This window comes from Trifolium pratense, linkage group LG2, assembly GCF_020283565.1.
Source record: "Trifolium pratense cultivar HEN17-A07 linkage group LG2, ARS_RC_1.1, whole genome shotgun sequence".
NCBI lineage: Eukaryota > Viridiplantae > Streptophyta > Magnoliopsida > Fabales > Fabaceae > Trifolium > Trifolium pratense.
The window spans coordinates 23,633,919-23,647,663 of NC_060060.1; the positions used below are offsets into that span (position 1 = coordinate 23,633,919).

Consider the following 13,745-nt stretch of genomic DNA (forward strand, 5'->3'; position numbering starts at 1 on the left):
CACTCTACTTATTCACCTTTAAGGTGAATTTTCTAGCCACTAAGCTACTTCACCTAAAAAAAAAAGGTGAAGTTTATTCTCTAAAAAGTTTCGTCTAGCTTCTAACGCGCTGATGTTTTTGGATTTCGGTCAGCTTCTAACACACTCATGTTTTTCGATTGCATACAGTGCTGCAATCAGGATAAATTTGACCATCCAATCAAAATTAGACAATCTAGATTTAAAACAGTTTAATAAAAATAATAGATCTGCTTTAAATTTGAACGGTTTGTTCTTGATTTGACAGTCAAATTTATCCGGATTATAAAAAATATAACATGCATACAACCCAAATCTCATGTTTCTTAAGCACTCTAAATTATTTAAATAGTTAATTTTATTTGGTTAATTGGAACACTTTTTTAGATGGCAACCAAAAACACATTTAGCTTATAAGCTAGCTTATTTGGCTTCCCAAACAAAGTCTTGCATTTCTTGCCTTTCAAGTGAAACTTAGGGGAAAAAGAGAGTCGGGGGAGGAAGAGAAATTTTCTAAACCTTATTCCCAACTTGAGTTCTAGAGAAATAACCTCAACACCGGACGGACATAAGGGGACAAGTAGGGGATGAGGCCCCCTCTTGTCGTATTTTTTTTTTTCATATACTTGTTATTGATATATATGTACACATAAATTGATATTTGATAGATGTGTTTAAAGATTAGTAACTACCGTTTCGTACAAAACATGTACCCACAACATAGTAATTGTAACAATTTACTTTAAAATACTTTGATAATATATATTATACACTACTAAAGTCCAAATTCAATTAAGTTAGTTCTGATTGTTTGCTAGATTATTTTCTATTATGAAGATTGTGAAAAATAGTTTGAGAAACAAGATAGAAAATGAATTTCAAACTAATTATGACATTACTTACACCGAGAGAAGAATTGCTAAAAAATTTAATACAAATTCAGTTGTTGGTAAATTTTATGATATTGAGCAATTGTTTGTACAATTTAGATAAATATATATTTTTTATTTTTTAGAGGGACATATGATGCATGGTGTATTTCACTCTAATGGATTTGGACATTTGTTATGTGTTAATGGCTTGGAAACTGGTTCCAATTTGGGTGGGAATCAAATTATGGAGTTTTGGAATCGTTTGTGCAATGGATTGCAAGCAAGGTTAGTTCATTTCACATACTTGTTATTGATATATATGTACACATAAATTGATATTTGATAGATGTGTTTAAAAATTAGTAACTACCGTTTGGTACAAAACATGTACCCACAACATAGTAATTGTAACAATTTACTTTAAAATACTTTGATAATATATATTATACACTACTAAAGTCCAAATTCAATTAAGTTAGTTCTGATTGTTTGCTACAACTGAGAGATTATTTTCTGCTATGAAGATTGTGAAAAATAGTTTGAGAAACAAGATAGAAAATAAATTTCAAACTAATTATGGGATTACTTACACCGAGAGAAGAATTGCTAAAAAATTTAATACAAATTCAGTTGTTGGTGAATTTTATTATATAGAGCAATTGTTTGTACAATTTAGATAAATATATATTTTTTATTTTTTAGAGGGACATATGATGCATGGTGTATTTCACTCTAATGGATTTGGACATTTGCTATGGAGAGTTTTAGAAGATTGAGTTTATATTTTGATAATGTACTAGTATAAGTTAATATTTTAAAATAATTGAAACAAAAGAAAAAAAAACATGATAGATGATCACCTGAGTAGATCCTCTCTATTGGAAAGTTTCTGCAGGTAATAATAACCATTGATCATGTGTTATTTTTTATGGTCAAAATTAAATGAAGGGCTGGGATGCCCACCGGAAAGTTTCTGCGGGTAATAAGTTTTTATGTATTATTATAAGTTTTTTCAAAATAATTTATGAAAAAATAGTTTATACAATTTTTTTATTGTGGACACTTATGAATTAACATAAAAGTTTATTTATTTGCATATGTTATTTTAATAAGCTCAAAAATAAGTCAAATTAAAAGGGACCTTAATTACCAATTTACAACTATTCTCTTGAGGGAGAGATTTGTCACCCTATATTTTCCTACAATTCGAAGAATTAGTCTCAAAAATTCAAGTTTTTCAAAATAGGAGGATCAAAACTACGTTAAAGCCTAAAATTAATCAGAACCTCATCCCTTATTAAAAAAATAAATTTCTGCAAGAAAATTTTCTATAATATACTAAATATAACCGTGAAAAAAAGTTACAAGGTAGTATTAGCTAAGATATTCTTACAAGGTATTAGCTACCAGCTAATTTATGGTTTAGTTTTACCAATTTAGCTTCTTTTAATTCTTCTTTCACTTTGTCAAAAAAATAATTCTTTCACTTTAAATGCAAGAAATGCATGTCGTTTTGGATCAACATAAATTAAAGTTAAGGGCTATAATTAAATAAGAAATCAACATAAAACTAATAAATAAGTTAAAAGATCAAATATTCAATTTAGTCAAGTTAATACTTGATTGATAACTCTAAAAAATTGGATGTGTTTCTCATATATAGTAAAATTGTTGAAATTTCATGTCATAAGCGAAGAACAAACACAGTTCAAATAATAAAGTAAAGAACGGTGTTTTTTCAAATTTTGCATTTTCACAACATTCACAAGTTGCGGAAGAAATTCCCTTAATTATTTATCTTTGGAATGGAAAACTGCAAAGCAATGTGTCATCACTCCATCCACTATGAGGCAACAATTCAAACTAATTTGCAACAAAAATTTATTTAAAGACATCGACTAATCAACAGTAAGCTACTAGTGAAAATTTAGTCTTCTCTAAACACAACATTTGAAAAGTATCCTACAAATAGAGATAATACAATTCTCAGGCCAACACAAGATACTAAAAAAATCACAACAGTACTGCCAAGCTACTAATAATTAATCATAACTAATTTCACAACAGTCTTCTCTAAACACAACACGATATCGACAACTATCCTAAATAGAGATAATACAATTCTCTGGCCAACAACATAAGATACTAATAACCAAAAGTACTTTAAAAACTACTGCATTAAAAATTGCTTTTCTTTCTCGGTCCTCATTCTTCTTCCCACTTCTGTAATCATTCATCTTCCGAACTCATATCATCGTCAATGTTGCTATCAGCACTAATCGTAGTCTTCATCTGTGCCCATCTTGCATAATATTCATCCTGTTAGAGATCGAAAATAAAGAGTTGAAACATACACATAAAATAAATTTGTGAAAAATCTAAAGCATTGCTAAAGGCCACACAAACTTTGTTGAGACGTTCTAGAAAAACTTGCCTCATCAAAATCATTGCAAGGAGACCATTCCACCCATTGCCCGTAAGTAGCACGATCGAGATCAAAATCCTCATCTGAGCACTCTGAGCTCTCTACCTTATCAAGATCAAAAGACTCATTTGAGCCCTCTGAGCTCTCTACCTTAGCAACTTCTACTTCTGGCTTAACAACTTCTTCGTTTTTGTTTTTTGAATGGGGCTTCTTAGCATCTGTTTATTTATTTATTTATTGTTTTGATCAAATAAGAAACGCAAGGGTGAGGATATTTTCATATGGCTGAAAGTTAAAAAAGAAAATTTAAAGGCTCAACAGTCAAATAAATATATCAAACAGCCAAAAAAAAAAACAATATAGATAATAAAGAACGAAATGGGCTCAGTTTTTCAACAATAACATGATAAACATAATCTAAAACACTCAATCAAGAGCTGTCAAAAAAAAAAAAAAAAAAAAAACTCAATCAAGAGCTAGCATTTTCACAAAACAGTGAAGTAAAAAGAATTGTATCATCCCATGGTTCTAAAGTCAAAATCTAAAACATAATAGATGGATATGAAGTGCAAAATAATTCAACCGCAAAGAACATATTAATACAACATTAGAACATCGAGTAAAACTTACTTTCTACTTCTTGCTTCTCAGCAAGAATCGGGTAGGTTGTCACATGAGGTTTTCCCTCTATGGTCTCTACCTTTTGCTTCTTAACAACTCCTGGTTTTGATCAAATAAGAAACGCAAGGGTGAGGATATTTTAATATGGCTGAAAGTTAAAAAAGAAAAAGACAGACACAACAGTGAAGTGATACATCAAACAGCCAAAAACATCTTCCAAGTCTGGCGAAAATGGCAAGATAAACATAACCAAACGTGCATATATCAACACCAAATCAAGAGCTTGCATTTTCATAAAACAAGTAAACAGAATGGCATCATCATCACAAGGTTCTAAAGTCAATATCTAAATCATAAGTGTTAAAAGTCGGTGTGTTTTTACTATTCTTTGATTTTACAACATCCTAGGCTAATTGTTAGTATTCCTAGTCATTACAACTTCCTAGACATTGAATGTAATTGTTGCAGCATCATTATAAATAGAAGGCGCGTGACCTTCTTTTAGACACGCAGTTTTACATATTTTACAATAAGAAATGGAACATGGATAAGCCGCTAGATTTGGTCTAGTGGTGAGGGGTTTTGGTGGTACGCTATAGGTCCTAGGTTTGATTCCCAGCTCATTGTAAACCAAAAATAAAATTAAAAAAAATGGAACATGGATGAAATGCAAGTCAATTCTACTGCAAATAATGTATTAATACAACAGCCAAATGCATTTATTTATCAAAAAGCCAAAAACATAATAGGGGACAGGACAGACTAAACAGCACCAAAATAAATTATAGAATGAAATGGGATCAGTTTCTAAGTCTGGCAACAATAGCAAGATAAACATAACCAACTTATGTGCATATTAACACTAAATCAAGAGCTAGCATTTTGATAAAACAGTAAAGAAAAAAGAATTGTGGTTCTAAAGTCAAAATATAAATCATAACAGATGGATGAAGTGAAAATTAAATCAACTGCAAAGAACATATTAATACAGCATCGAGTAAAACTTACTTTCTACTTGTTTCTCAGCATGAGGCTCTTCATCTATGCTCCGCTTCCAAGCAACTTCTGTTTATTGTTTTGATCAAATAAGAAAACAACGGGTGAGGATATTTTAATTTGGCTAAAAGTAAAAAAAAAAAAAAAAAGGCACAACAGCCAAATGCTGCCAAAAACACAATAGAAGACAGAAAAGCAAAACAGAGTGAATAATATCTAAACCATAAGAGATGGAATATGGATGAATTGTATCTGCAATTGATTAATGTATTAATAATACAACATTACAAAACAGAGGTGATTTGAGTTACCCATTTGTGGTGATTGAGTAGAGAATCGGGCGGTGGCAACGTACGTTCCTTTAAATTCCTCCAACGGATAGAACAACTAACAATGAAAGAACAAAATTGTTAGGCAAAACTCAATTTGATGAAAACACGTTCGTTGAATTAAAAAAGTTTTAAACCCTAATCCCAAAAAATCGTAAAAGATTTGAAAATTTTGAACCATAAGAAAACAGATTCTCATATTTAGTGCGATTGAGGATTTAATTTCATGAAAATAAAAGCTTATATATAAACCCTAATTCTTCCATGCAACACCACATAAGAGATTATTATTATTAAATTAAGAAGTAGATTTCGAAAAGAATGAATGAAAATACCTGAAAGTGAAAAAGGGAAATAATGATTTGAAAACGAAGCAGGAACTGGATTGAGAGAGAGAGAGAGAGAGAGAGAGAGAGATGAGTGCAGAATGAATGCAGATATTGGTGAGTGAAGAACGCGCTTGCTTGATTGGGGTTCGCGGGAGATAATAATAATAATAATATGATATATATGCAAACCAAAAATATTATATAATGCTTACCCGCCCGCGCCCGGCCCAATACAAACTATAATGGCCCATCTAACTTTTTTTTTTCTTTTTCAAGTAATCCGGTGGATAGAAATTTCACTCTTAAGGTACGTTTGATTCGTAAAGGAGTAGGAACTGTACATAATTGCATTGATTGAATTGAAATATAAAAATATTTGAAATCATTGAATGTATATATTTAAACTGTTTAAATTAACATTTTACAGACTATACTCTCCGCCAGATTGTTGAACCACTTCCACAGGGTTGTTCGTTTACGTTTATAGCAGATTGTTGTTGTTCATGCGCACTTCTCGAAGGAGCAACGCAAATCGTTGGAAATAGTACTCAATTCCCTGTAACTTACAAAATTTCGGCACCAAAGTGAGTGAACTAGATCTAAAACTTGTTGACCCGTCAAATTGTCGTTGACTTGGGACATTAATCTCCACTTGTCAGAGTTATGAAACGACTGGAGCTAAATATTGTGATGTTAGAAAGAAACATTTTGCCTATTTTACCGACACACTTATTTCCACAATCAACAAGTTTGGAGTCAACATCTCAAACAAAGTTCTAGTTGAGAAGATAAGAGAGGTTGTTGCTGCGGACGGAAGGAAGCAATCACTAGGGTTATACTGAGATATAAATCAATAATTTACATACTATAAATCAAGGGGAAGAAATAGAAAGACAAGGTTGGGGTCATTCACATGAGCAATGGCGTGATCTGCACCCCTTAATTCCATTTTTTATTTTTTTAAAAATACTATTGTTTTACAAAATTGCAGGTAGTTTACCTTGTGTATGAATGGATGGAACCATATATGCAGATGGAATAAATTCTTCCCAAACAGAATATTGCAAAATGGAGTCAGGTCAAATTGGAAGTCTTTAAAATAGAGAAAAAGGTTACTCTTCTTTTGATTAATTTAAATGGTTCTCTATGATGTGATTTGTAGGGATGAGCAGTAAGGTTACTCTTCTTTTCATAATATACAGTTATATCAGTTGTCTGAAATGTTCTGGACATTCATATTTTTATTAATATTAGGGTGACTTTTTATTTGCACCTTGTCACGAAGACAATTAACATAGGTTCATATCGAGTAACGTGTTATATTGTGAATTGCTTGCACCAGACTGTAATGAGCTGCTTCATTGTACTAATGAATTATATTTCACTTTGTTTCTAATTGACAAATTGTTTTAGGTGAAGTGCTTGTCAGCGCAGCACAATGATCAAACCAAGCACACACACACAGTCTCTGACGCAGAACGCGCCTATGAGCCAGAAAGCAGAAAAACCAGAAAATAGATTGAAAGTTGAAACTAACCAAACTGTTACTTGCAGAATAAGTAACTGTCTAAGACAATGTGAATTATACAAATCTCAACAGAGCTAACATCTGGCTTTCAATATGAGCTTGTGTCTGGCGAATGTGGTCCTTGTTTGTGTGAATCTCCAAAATGTAGGGGATAACTTTACTAGAACCTCTCAACACCTGTGTGTTCTGTTGCAATTACTATTTTTAGATTTGCCAATTTGAGGTTTAATTTATTAAGACGAGATGTAATTAATCAATCAGCAATCTCCTGAGGCAGACAACTTGTGAAGTAGTCGGCTGTCTAATAGAACTTCATCACATTCAAGCGATTTGGATTTTTCGCCGGTTTGCATACTGTCTGCTTACATCTCTGGTAGAATATGTTTTAGCAGCTTAGTGCACAATTAATCTTTTTATTGTTCTCTCATAACATTATATTTGTAAGGATTCTATGAAAAGTTGAAAACTTTAACATAGAGAAACTCTTTGTAAATCACTTTTGGAAACCTTAGATCAAACTCAAAACTCCAAAGATATGATATACTATATATGCCTATACTATATATATTGGCCAGAAATTCTTATATGTTTTATCTTTTATGTGTATATTTTTTTAGTGTTTACCTTTTACTAATTTCTAATATTTGGACAATATGGTAGTATTGTTGATTAGTCCAAGTCCTTAAATAAAATTTTGCATCCATGATTTTCTCTCCCTCCTCTGCTTTGATACAAACTTAACTTCATAACTAGGATTTGAACATAACCCAACACTACACTTCCCAAAAGATGATTTACGACTTCTTGATTTCATGTTACCAACATCATATTCACTTTTGTTAATCAATTTTGTTCATTTTTTGTTGTTTCGTTTCTCAATTAATATTTCAAAATTTTTGGATATTAGACCAAACCTATAGTGTCTAGTTTATAGATGTGATAAACCATAAAATAAAATAGAAATATTTTTATTAATTAAACATAAATTAGATTAAATTTACATAAAAACCAACATAACTAAGAAAAAGATCTCAATAGGAAAGAAATAATGTCCAATCATATAAGAATAAGAGATCATTGATTGACTAAACATCAACAAAGAAATCAATAGCTTCATATAGTTATGGCAAAGAAGGGAAAAGAACAATTTCTTGCTCACACCTTTTACATAGAAAAATATGAGGAACTTCTTCATCATTTGGAATTCTAACACACCTAGTGTGTTGCCAAATTTCACAAATATCACAAGACACCATTCTCTCACCATCATCTTCTTTAGTTCCACAAATGCACTCAACAATGCCTTTATTTGGATCCCTTTCACATATTTGCTCAACCATATTGATTCCAATGTCACCACCATTCCAACCTTCAAGTACAAGTTTTCCACCAACTTCAATCATCCCAAAAACCATTTCATTCCCTTTTGCATTCATCAAATTCCCATTAGATTCCACTACAAAACTCTTTAATCCCCAATAGATTTCCCTAAAATTCCTTTCAACTTCTAGCTTTAAGTCATTAATTGTAGCACAACTTTTCAATGTGATACATTCATAAGGTGGCATTGGAATTGGAATTGTCATTGGCATATCCTTGTTCAAATAATACTCATGATCATGTACTCCATTGTTAACATTCCTCAGCAAAATTGTACAATAAAGATTGAATTTTCCTTCCGATCCTACTTCAACTTGCAAAGGAACCTCTCCATAGTCTTTGATATAATATTTAGTGTCAAGAATTATTCTAGCTGCCAATGGTATAGCTGAAAGAAATTCTGACCCTATAATTGGTTTTGTGTCAATTAGTATGTATCTATACAAACAAATCATGTCTTTCATGAGTTGACCCCTTGTGATCTTGTACTTGTCCTTAACTTTATTACTACTACTCATAACCAACCCTTCATTACAAGGGTAAACATTAGAAATGTCTTCTAAACAATACTCCAAAACTTTGGTAACCGGATTCAAACTTCGACGAACCAAGTAGTTTCCAACAATGTGGTTTCCTAGCGACTTCAAAACAAAATCCAACAAACCAGTGTCGCCAATATAAGCACGTGCGGCATCCCTAACTTCTTGTCTTGAAATCCACCTGAATTCCGTTCTTTTTAAGGCCTCAACAATGACCCTTGTTGCCATTTCGATCCTTTTAGGTGACCAACGACAATTTGTTTCGACTAAAGCACTTGTGTTGTAGGAACTAATGGATGTTTCGCGTGGAAGCCGTGACTTGAGCTCTAACATGTAGTGAAATAAGTCACCAAGTGTGATAAGAGAGTGATCAGAAAGTGTTTGGTACCTTGAGAAGATTAATGGGATTTCATGATTGAAATTTGCAATGTGATGTGTGAGTAAGTATAGTGGCATGCTTCTTATTGCTTCTATGGCTTTTTGGTACATTGATTGTGTTACACCAAAACATCCTCGACCAAATTTATATCCCCAACGACCAAACCATGGCTCACTGTATGCTATTCCATTCACAAGTCTCAATTCCATGCCTCTTTTTTGTGATGTGTCATTCAAACTCACTTTCCTATCATGTTTTGTACAAATTAATAATTAGTCTTTGTTAGTTATACACTTTTTTTTTTAATTAAGTAGTCACTTTCCTATCATGTTTTGTACAAATTAATAATTAGTCACTTTTTTTACCTTTTTGTTAGTAACTTAGTCTGAGAATTTAACTCACATCGAGGAACTAACTACTAAGTTCAAATTTTCTAACAAAGAGTTGTAAGTTTTTGGTATAAACTAGATATTTTCTAAGTGCAATTATAAAGACTAATTCTTCGAATTGTAGGAAAATATAGGGTGACAAATCTCTCCCTCAAGAGAATAGTTGTAAATTGGTAATTAAGGTCCCTTTTAATTTGACTTATTTTTTAGCTTATGAAAATAGCTTATGTAAATAAATAAACTTTTATATTAATTCATAAGTCTCCACAATAAAAAAATTGTATAAACTATTTTTTCATAAACTATTTTAAAAAAACTTATAATAATACATAAAAACTTATTACCTGCAAAAACTTTCCAGTGGGCATCCCAGCCCTTCATTTAATTTTGACCATAAAAAATAACACATGATCAATGGTTATTATTACCTGCAGAAACTTTCCAATAGAGAGGATCTACTCAGGTGATCATCTATCATTTTTTTTTTTGTTTTTTGTTTCAATTATTTTAAAATATTAACTATACTAGTACATTATCAAAATATAAACTCGATCTTCTAAAACTCTCCTCTCAAAACCAACCCGTAAACCACAAATTTAACATATTAGTAGTAATTAAAAGTATGTGAAATGAACTAACCTTGCTTGCAATCCATTGCACAAACGATTCCAAAACTCCATAATTTGATTCCCACCCAAATTGGAACCAGTTTCCAAGCCATTAACACATAGCAAATGTCCAAATCCATTAGAGTGAAATACACCATGCATCATATGTCCCTCTAATTCTATTAATTTCATTGTACCAATTGAATCACAACAACTTTCACAGCTTGTGCAACTACTTAGTGCTTCTTTTGAGGGTAATAGGAAATGATACTTCTTATTGCAAATGAAATGGTTGCCCCACCCTAAACCTCAGTCAAATTGAAGTAATTAAGATATATAATAATCAAAAGAGATCAGCAAAGTAACATGTACTACTATTAGTCATTAGATTTTTATTTTTTTAAATTTTTATAGCAACACACTCTTGAACATATTTTTCTTAAATAGATACTCTCTACATGATTTAGTGATGCTCATTTAAATTTTAATAGATAAGATAGTGTGAGTTGATAAGTTAGATAGGAATCGAGATTTAATGTTGTGAAAAAAAACACAATTTTGAATATAGTTCGGATTAATATAGTAATAAAGTTGATAAACAATTTCGGCTACATGTTTTAGATCAAATAATTCTGATCTAAAATAGTGTGATAATTGTGTGGATTTCAATAGCATGAAATCTTGTTCCGTTAGAGAGTGTGATGATACCACTCCTCCAATAAAAAATATTTTCTCCAATCAAACTAATTTTGAAGCAAAAAAAGTTGGTTCAATTATACCATTTTTAAAACGTTAGTAAAAAAAAGTTAGCAAGTCACGTGATTTTTTTTTTGTTACCACGATATAAGTACGAAGTTTTCATCACTATTATTTTCTCTCATCCGAATTTTTCCCATACACAGAAGTCGGAAATCGAACTTCTGACCACCTATTTACCACTTGGATCGATTCATTGTTAGTAAATTGCAGGATTATTATTATATAGTAATAAACTAATAACTTTTTGTAAGCTAATGACAATGCAAAACAAATACTATATATCATATATAATTAACATTACCAACGTATTGACAATGGTTGCAATGACGATTGAGAGCTGCCTCAATAGATTCTTCAATCACAAACAACAAAATATGCAAAGGTGGATGATGATGCAATTCAAGTTGAAAAGACCACATTGCCATTCCCATATTTAAATTACTCTCCAAATTTGCATATTCAAGTAAAGCATTAACATTCTCACGAAATGATGTTCCATTAAACATAACGGGGTACCCTTGTTCACCAAAATTCTTGAACCTAAAAACTCTCCCACATCTTTTCCTTTTCTTGTTACCAATTACATCAACATTCAACATTTTTTTGAGGAAATTAATGTTGTTTCAAGCATGTTGTAACAAATGTGAAATTATATATATACACTTATGTTATGTTTTTATATACTCACATGTAACACTCACACACTTAGTGCCTTGGAAATAAAACTGGACATGTTAAAAAAGAGTTGCAATGACTTATGTAGCTTCTATTTGCATGACTTGTTTCAAAATTGAGTTTACTTGAAAATTTATCGTAGTAACCTACGAAATGGTTGGTGTTTTGAAGTAAATTATAGGTACCATGCAATTATAGCCTCCTATATTTTCCTACTAATTCTATAGTCAAATCAATTGGAGTAGTTAGTTAGTTGATTCCTTTCTTGTAGGATTAGAGAGAAATGCAACATTTCTTGTCTAACTACCGTTTTGGAACATAATTAATTTGTTAATTAAGTTGAACTTGCATTTCATGCATTGGTTTGTGGAATGACTTATTAAAATTTGTGAGTGTTTATAAAAGTGATTGATTGCTATTATATGGTGTTTGTGCAAAGGGTGTTTCAACAACATTTTTTTTTATGAAATCAAACTTGTATTTCTTTTCATGTACTTCACGGATCAACTTATTTCTTCAATTTCTTAATGGAATTTTTTAAGAATAATATTTTTAAGAATAATAATGAAAGAAAAAAAAAATATTCAAAGAGAGATAAAGCAAATTGATGGCATTGGTCAAAAGAAAAGGTAAGAAACACGGGTTTGGATCAAAATTTTGCTCATCAGAGACTAAAAATAAAAGAAAAATTTTTGTATGGATGAAAACAAGTGATTTTATTTTACAGGACGAAAACCAAAATTCGGTATAAAAGTAGTGACTGAAAACATATTTAGGTTTATCCTGTAATTATCCCTTCTCATTTATTTTATATAATATTTTAGCCTCTTAAGAAAAAGAAATTTTTTTTTTTACCATCCATGCTATTTCCCACTTTCATATTTTTTTTCCTTCATCTGTCAAAAAAAAAATATATTTCCTTCATATTTATCAAACAAAGAGTACAAAAGTCATTAAAGCTCTCTTTGGATATTTTAAAACAAGCAAAATGAAACGAAACAAAATGAAATGGAGTAGAATGAAACCGAGTGAAATGGAATATATTTTCAATACCATTATTTGAATATATTTTTTTGACAGAGCGGAATAACGTTTTCATTCCATTAATTGATTGGAAAGTGGACGGAATGGAACGAGTTATATTTTTCATTTTATTTTTATCCTTATTAAAATAACATTATTATGTAAAATGAAAACATAATATTTTTATCGATTTCTCTTATGTAACCAAAAATATATATATATTTTTATCGTTAAATATGTTTTTAGTCCCTATTAAATTTTAATGGTAATTTTAGTCCCTATAAAATACAAATAGGGACTAAATATGAATAAATATTTTTATGGACTAAACTTGAAAGCTCGTGATTTTGTAGGGACTAAAAATATATTTAACTCTATTTTTTATTTAGAGTTAAAATTAATAAATGAACTTTATATAATGTTTTAAACATGCCTACAAAAAATCATTCAAAAACGTAACAGTTTTTAATTTTTTTTTTTTTGGACAAGGATAATTAAACATATTTTGTTTTAGTAGAGACTAAAACTACATGTAAGAAAATTTTATAGGGACTAAAAATATAATAAAAATTAAGTATGGACTAAACTTAGAAGAACCCTATTTTATAGGGATCAATAACATATTTAACTCAATATTTATCGATGAAGATGAAAAAGTAGCACAAATGTTTAAAGTTACAGCTTTTGCCACAAATTTATACAAACTCTTACGATTTTATAAGCTTCGATATTATGAGTTTGTGCCTTGATATGGAATAAGGGTTTTTCTAACCTGACATACATGTGCAACACTGCATAAAGAAATTAATGTCTCAGTTTATACGATTTTTCTAAATTTTATTAATGCACCACATTCTCTCTCTTCACTCCAACAA

General features: G+C 30.6%; 2 protein-coding genes across 2 annotated transcripts; both read right to left on the reverse strand.

Moving 5' to 3' along the window:
* Positions 1 to 2,828: 2,828 nt before the first annotated feature.
* LOC123905016 lies at positions 2,829 to 5,758 on the reverse strand. Its single transcript, XM_045954624.1, has 6 exons — positions 5,597 to 5,758; positions 5,244 to 5,319; positions 4,945 to 5,001; positions 3,946 to 4,035; positions 3,325 to 3,533; positions 2,829 to 3,209 (listed from the first exon to the last, which is right to left on the reverse strand). Exons 2-6 carry the CDS (start codon positions 5,245 to 5,247, stop codon positions 3,120 to 3,122), a joined length of 450 nt encoding a protein of 149 aa, XP_045810580.1. The 5' UTR covers positions 5,248 to 5,319; positions 5,597 to 5,758; the 3' UTR covers positions 2,829 to 3,119.
* Positions 5,759 to 8,234: 2,476 nt separating this feature from the next.
* On the reverse strand, positions 8,235 to 11,780 carry LOC123905019 (PHD finger protein MALE STERILITY 1). The gene is made up of 3 exons (XM_045954627.1): positions 11,474 to 11,780; positions 10,445 to 10,715; positions 8,235 to 9,662 (listed from the first exon to the last, which is right to left on the reverse strand). Exons 1-3 carry the CDS (start codon positions 11,769 to 11,771, stop codon positions 8,240 to 8,242), a joined length of 1,992 nt encoding a protein of 663 aa, XP_045810583.1. The 5' UTR covers positions 11,772 to 11,780; the 3' UTR covers positions 8,235 to 8,239.
* Positions 11,781 to 13,745: the final 1,965 nt, after the last annotated feature.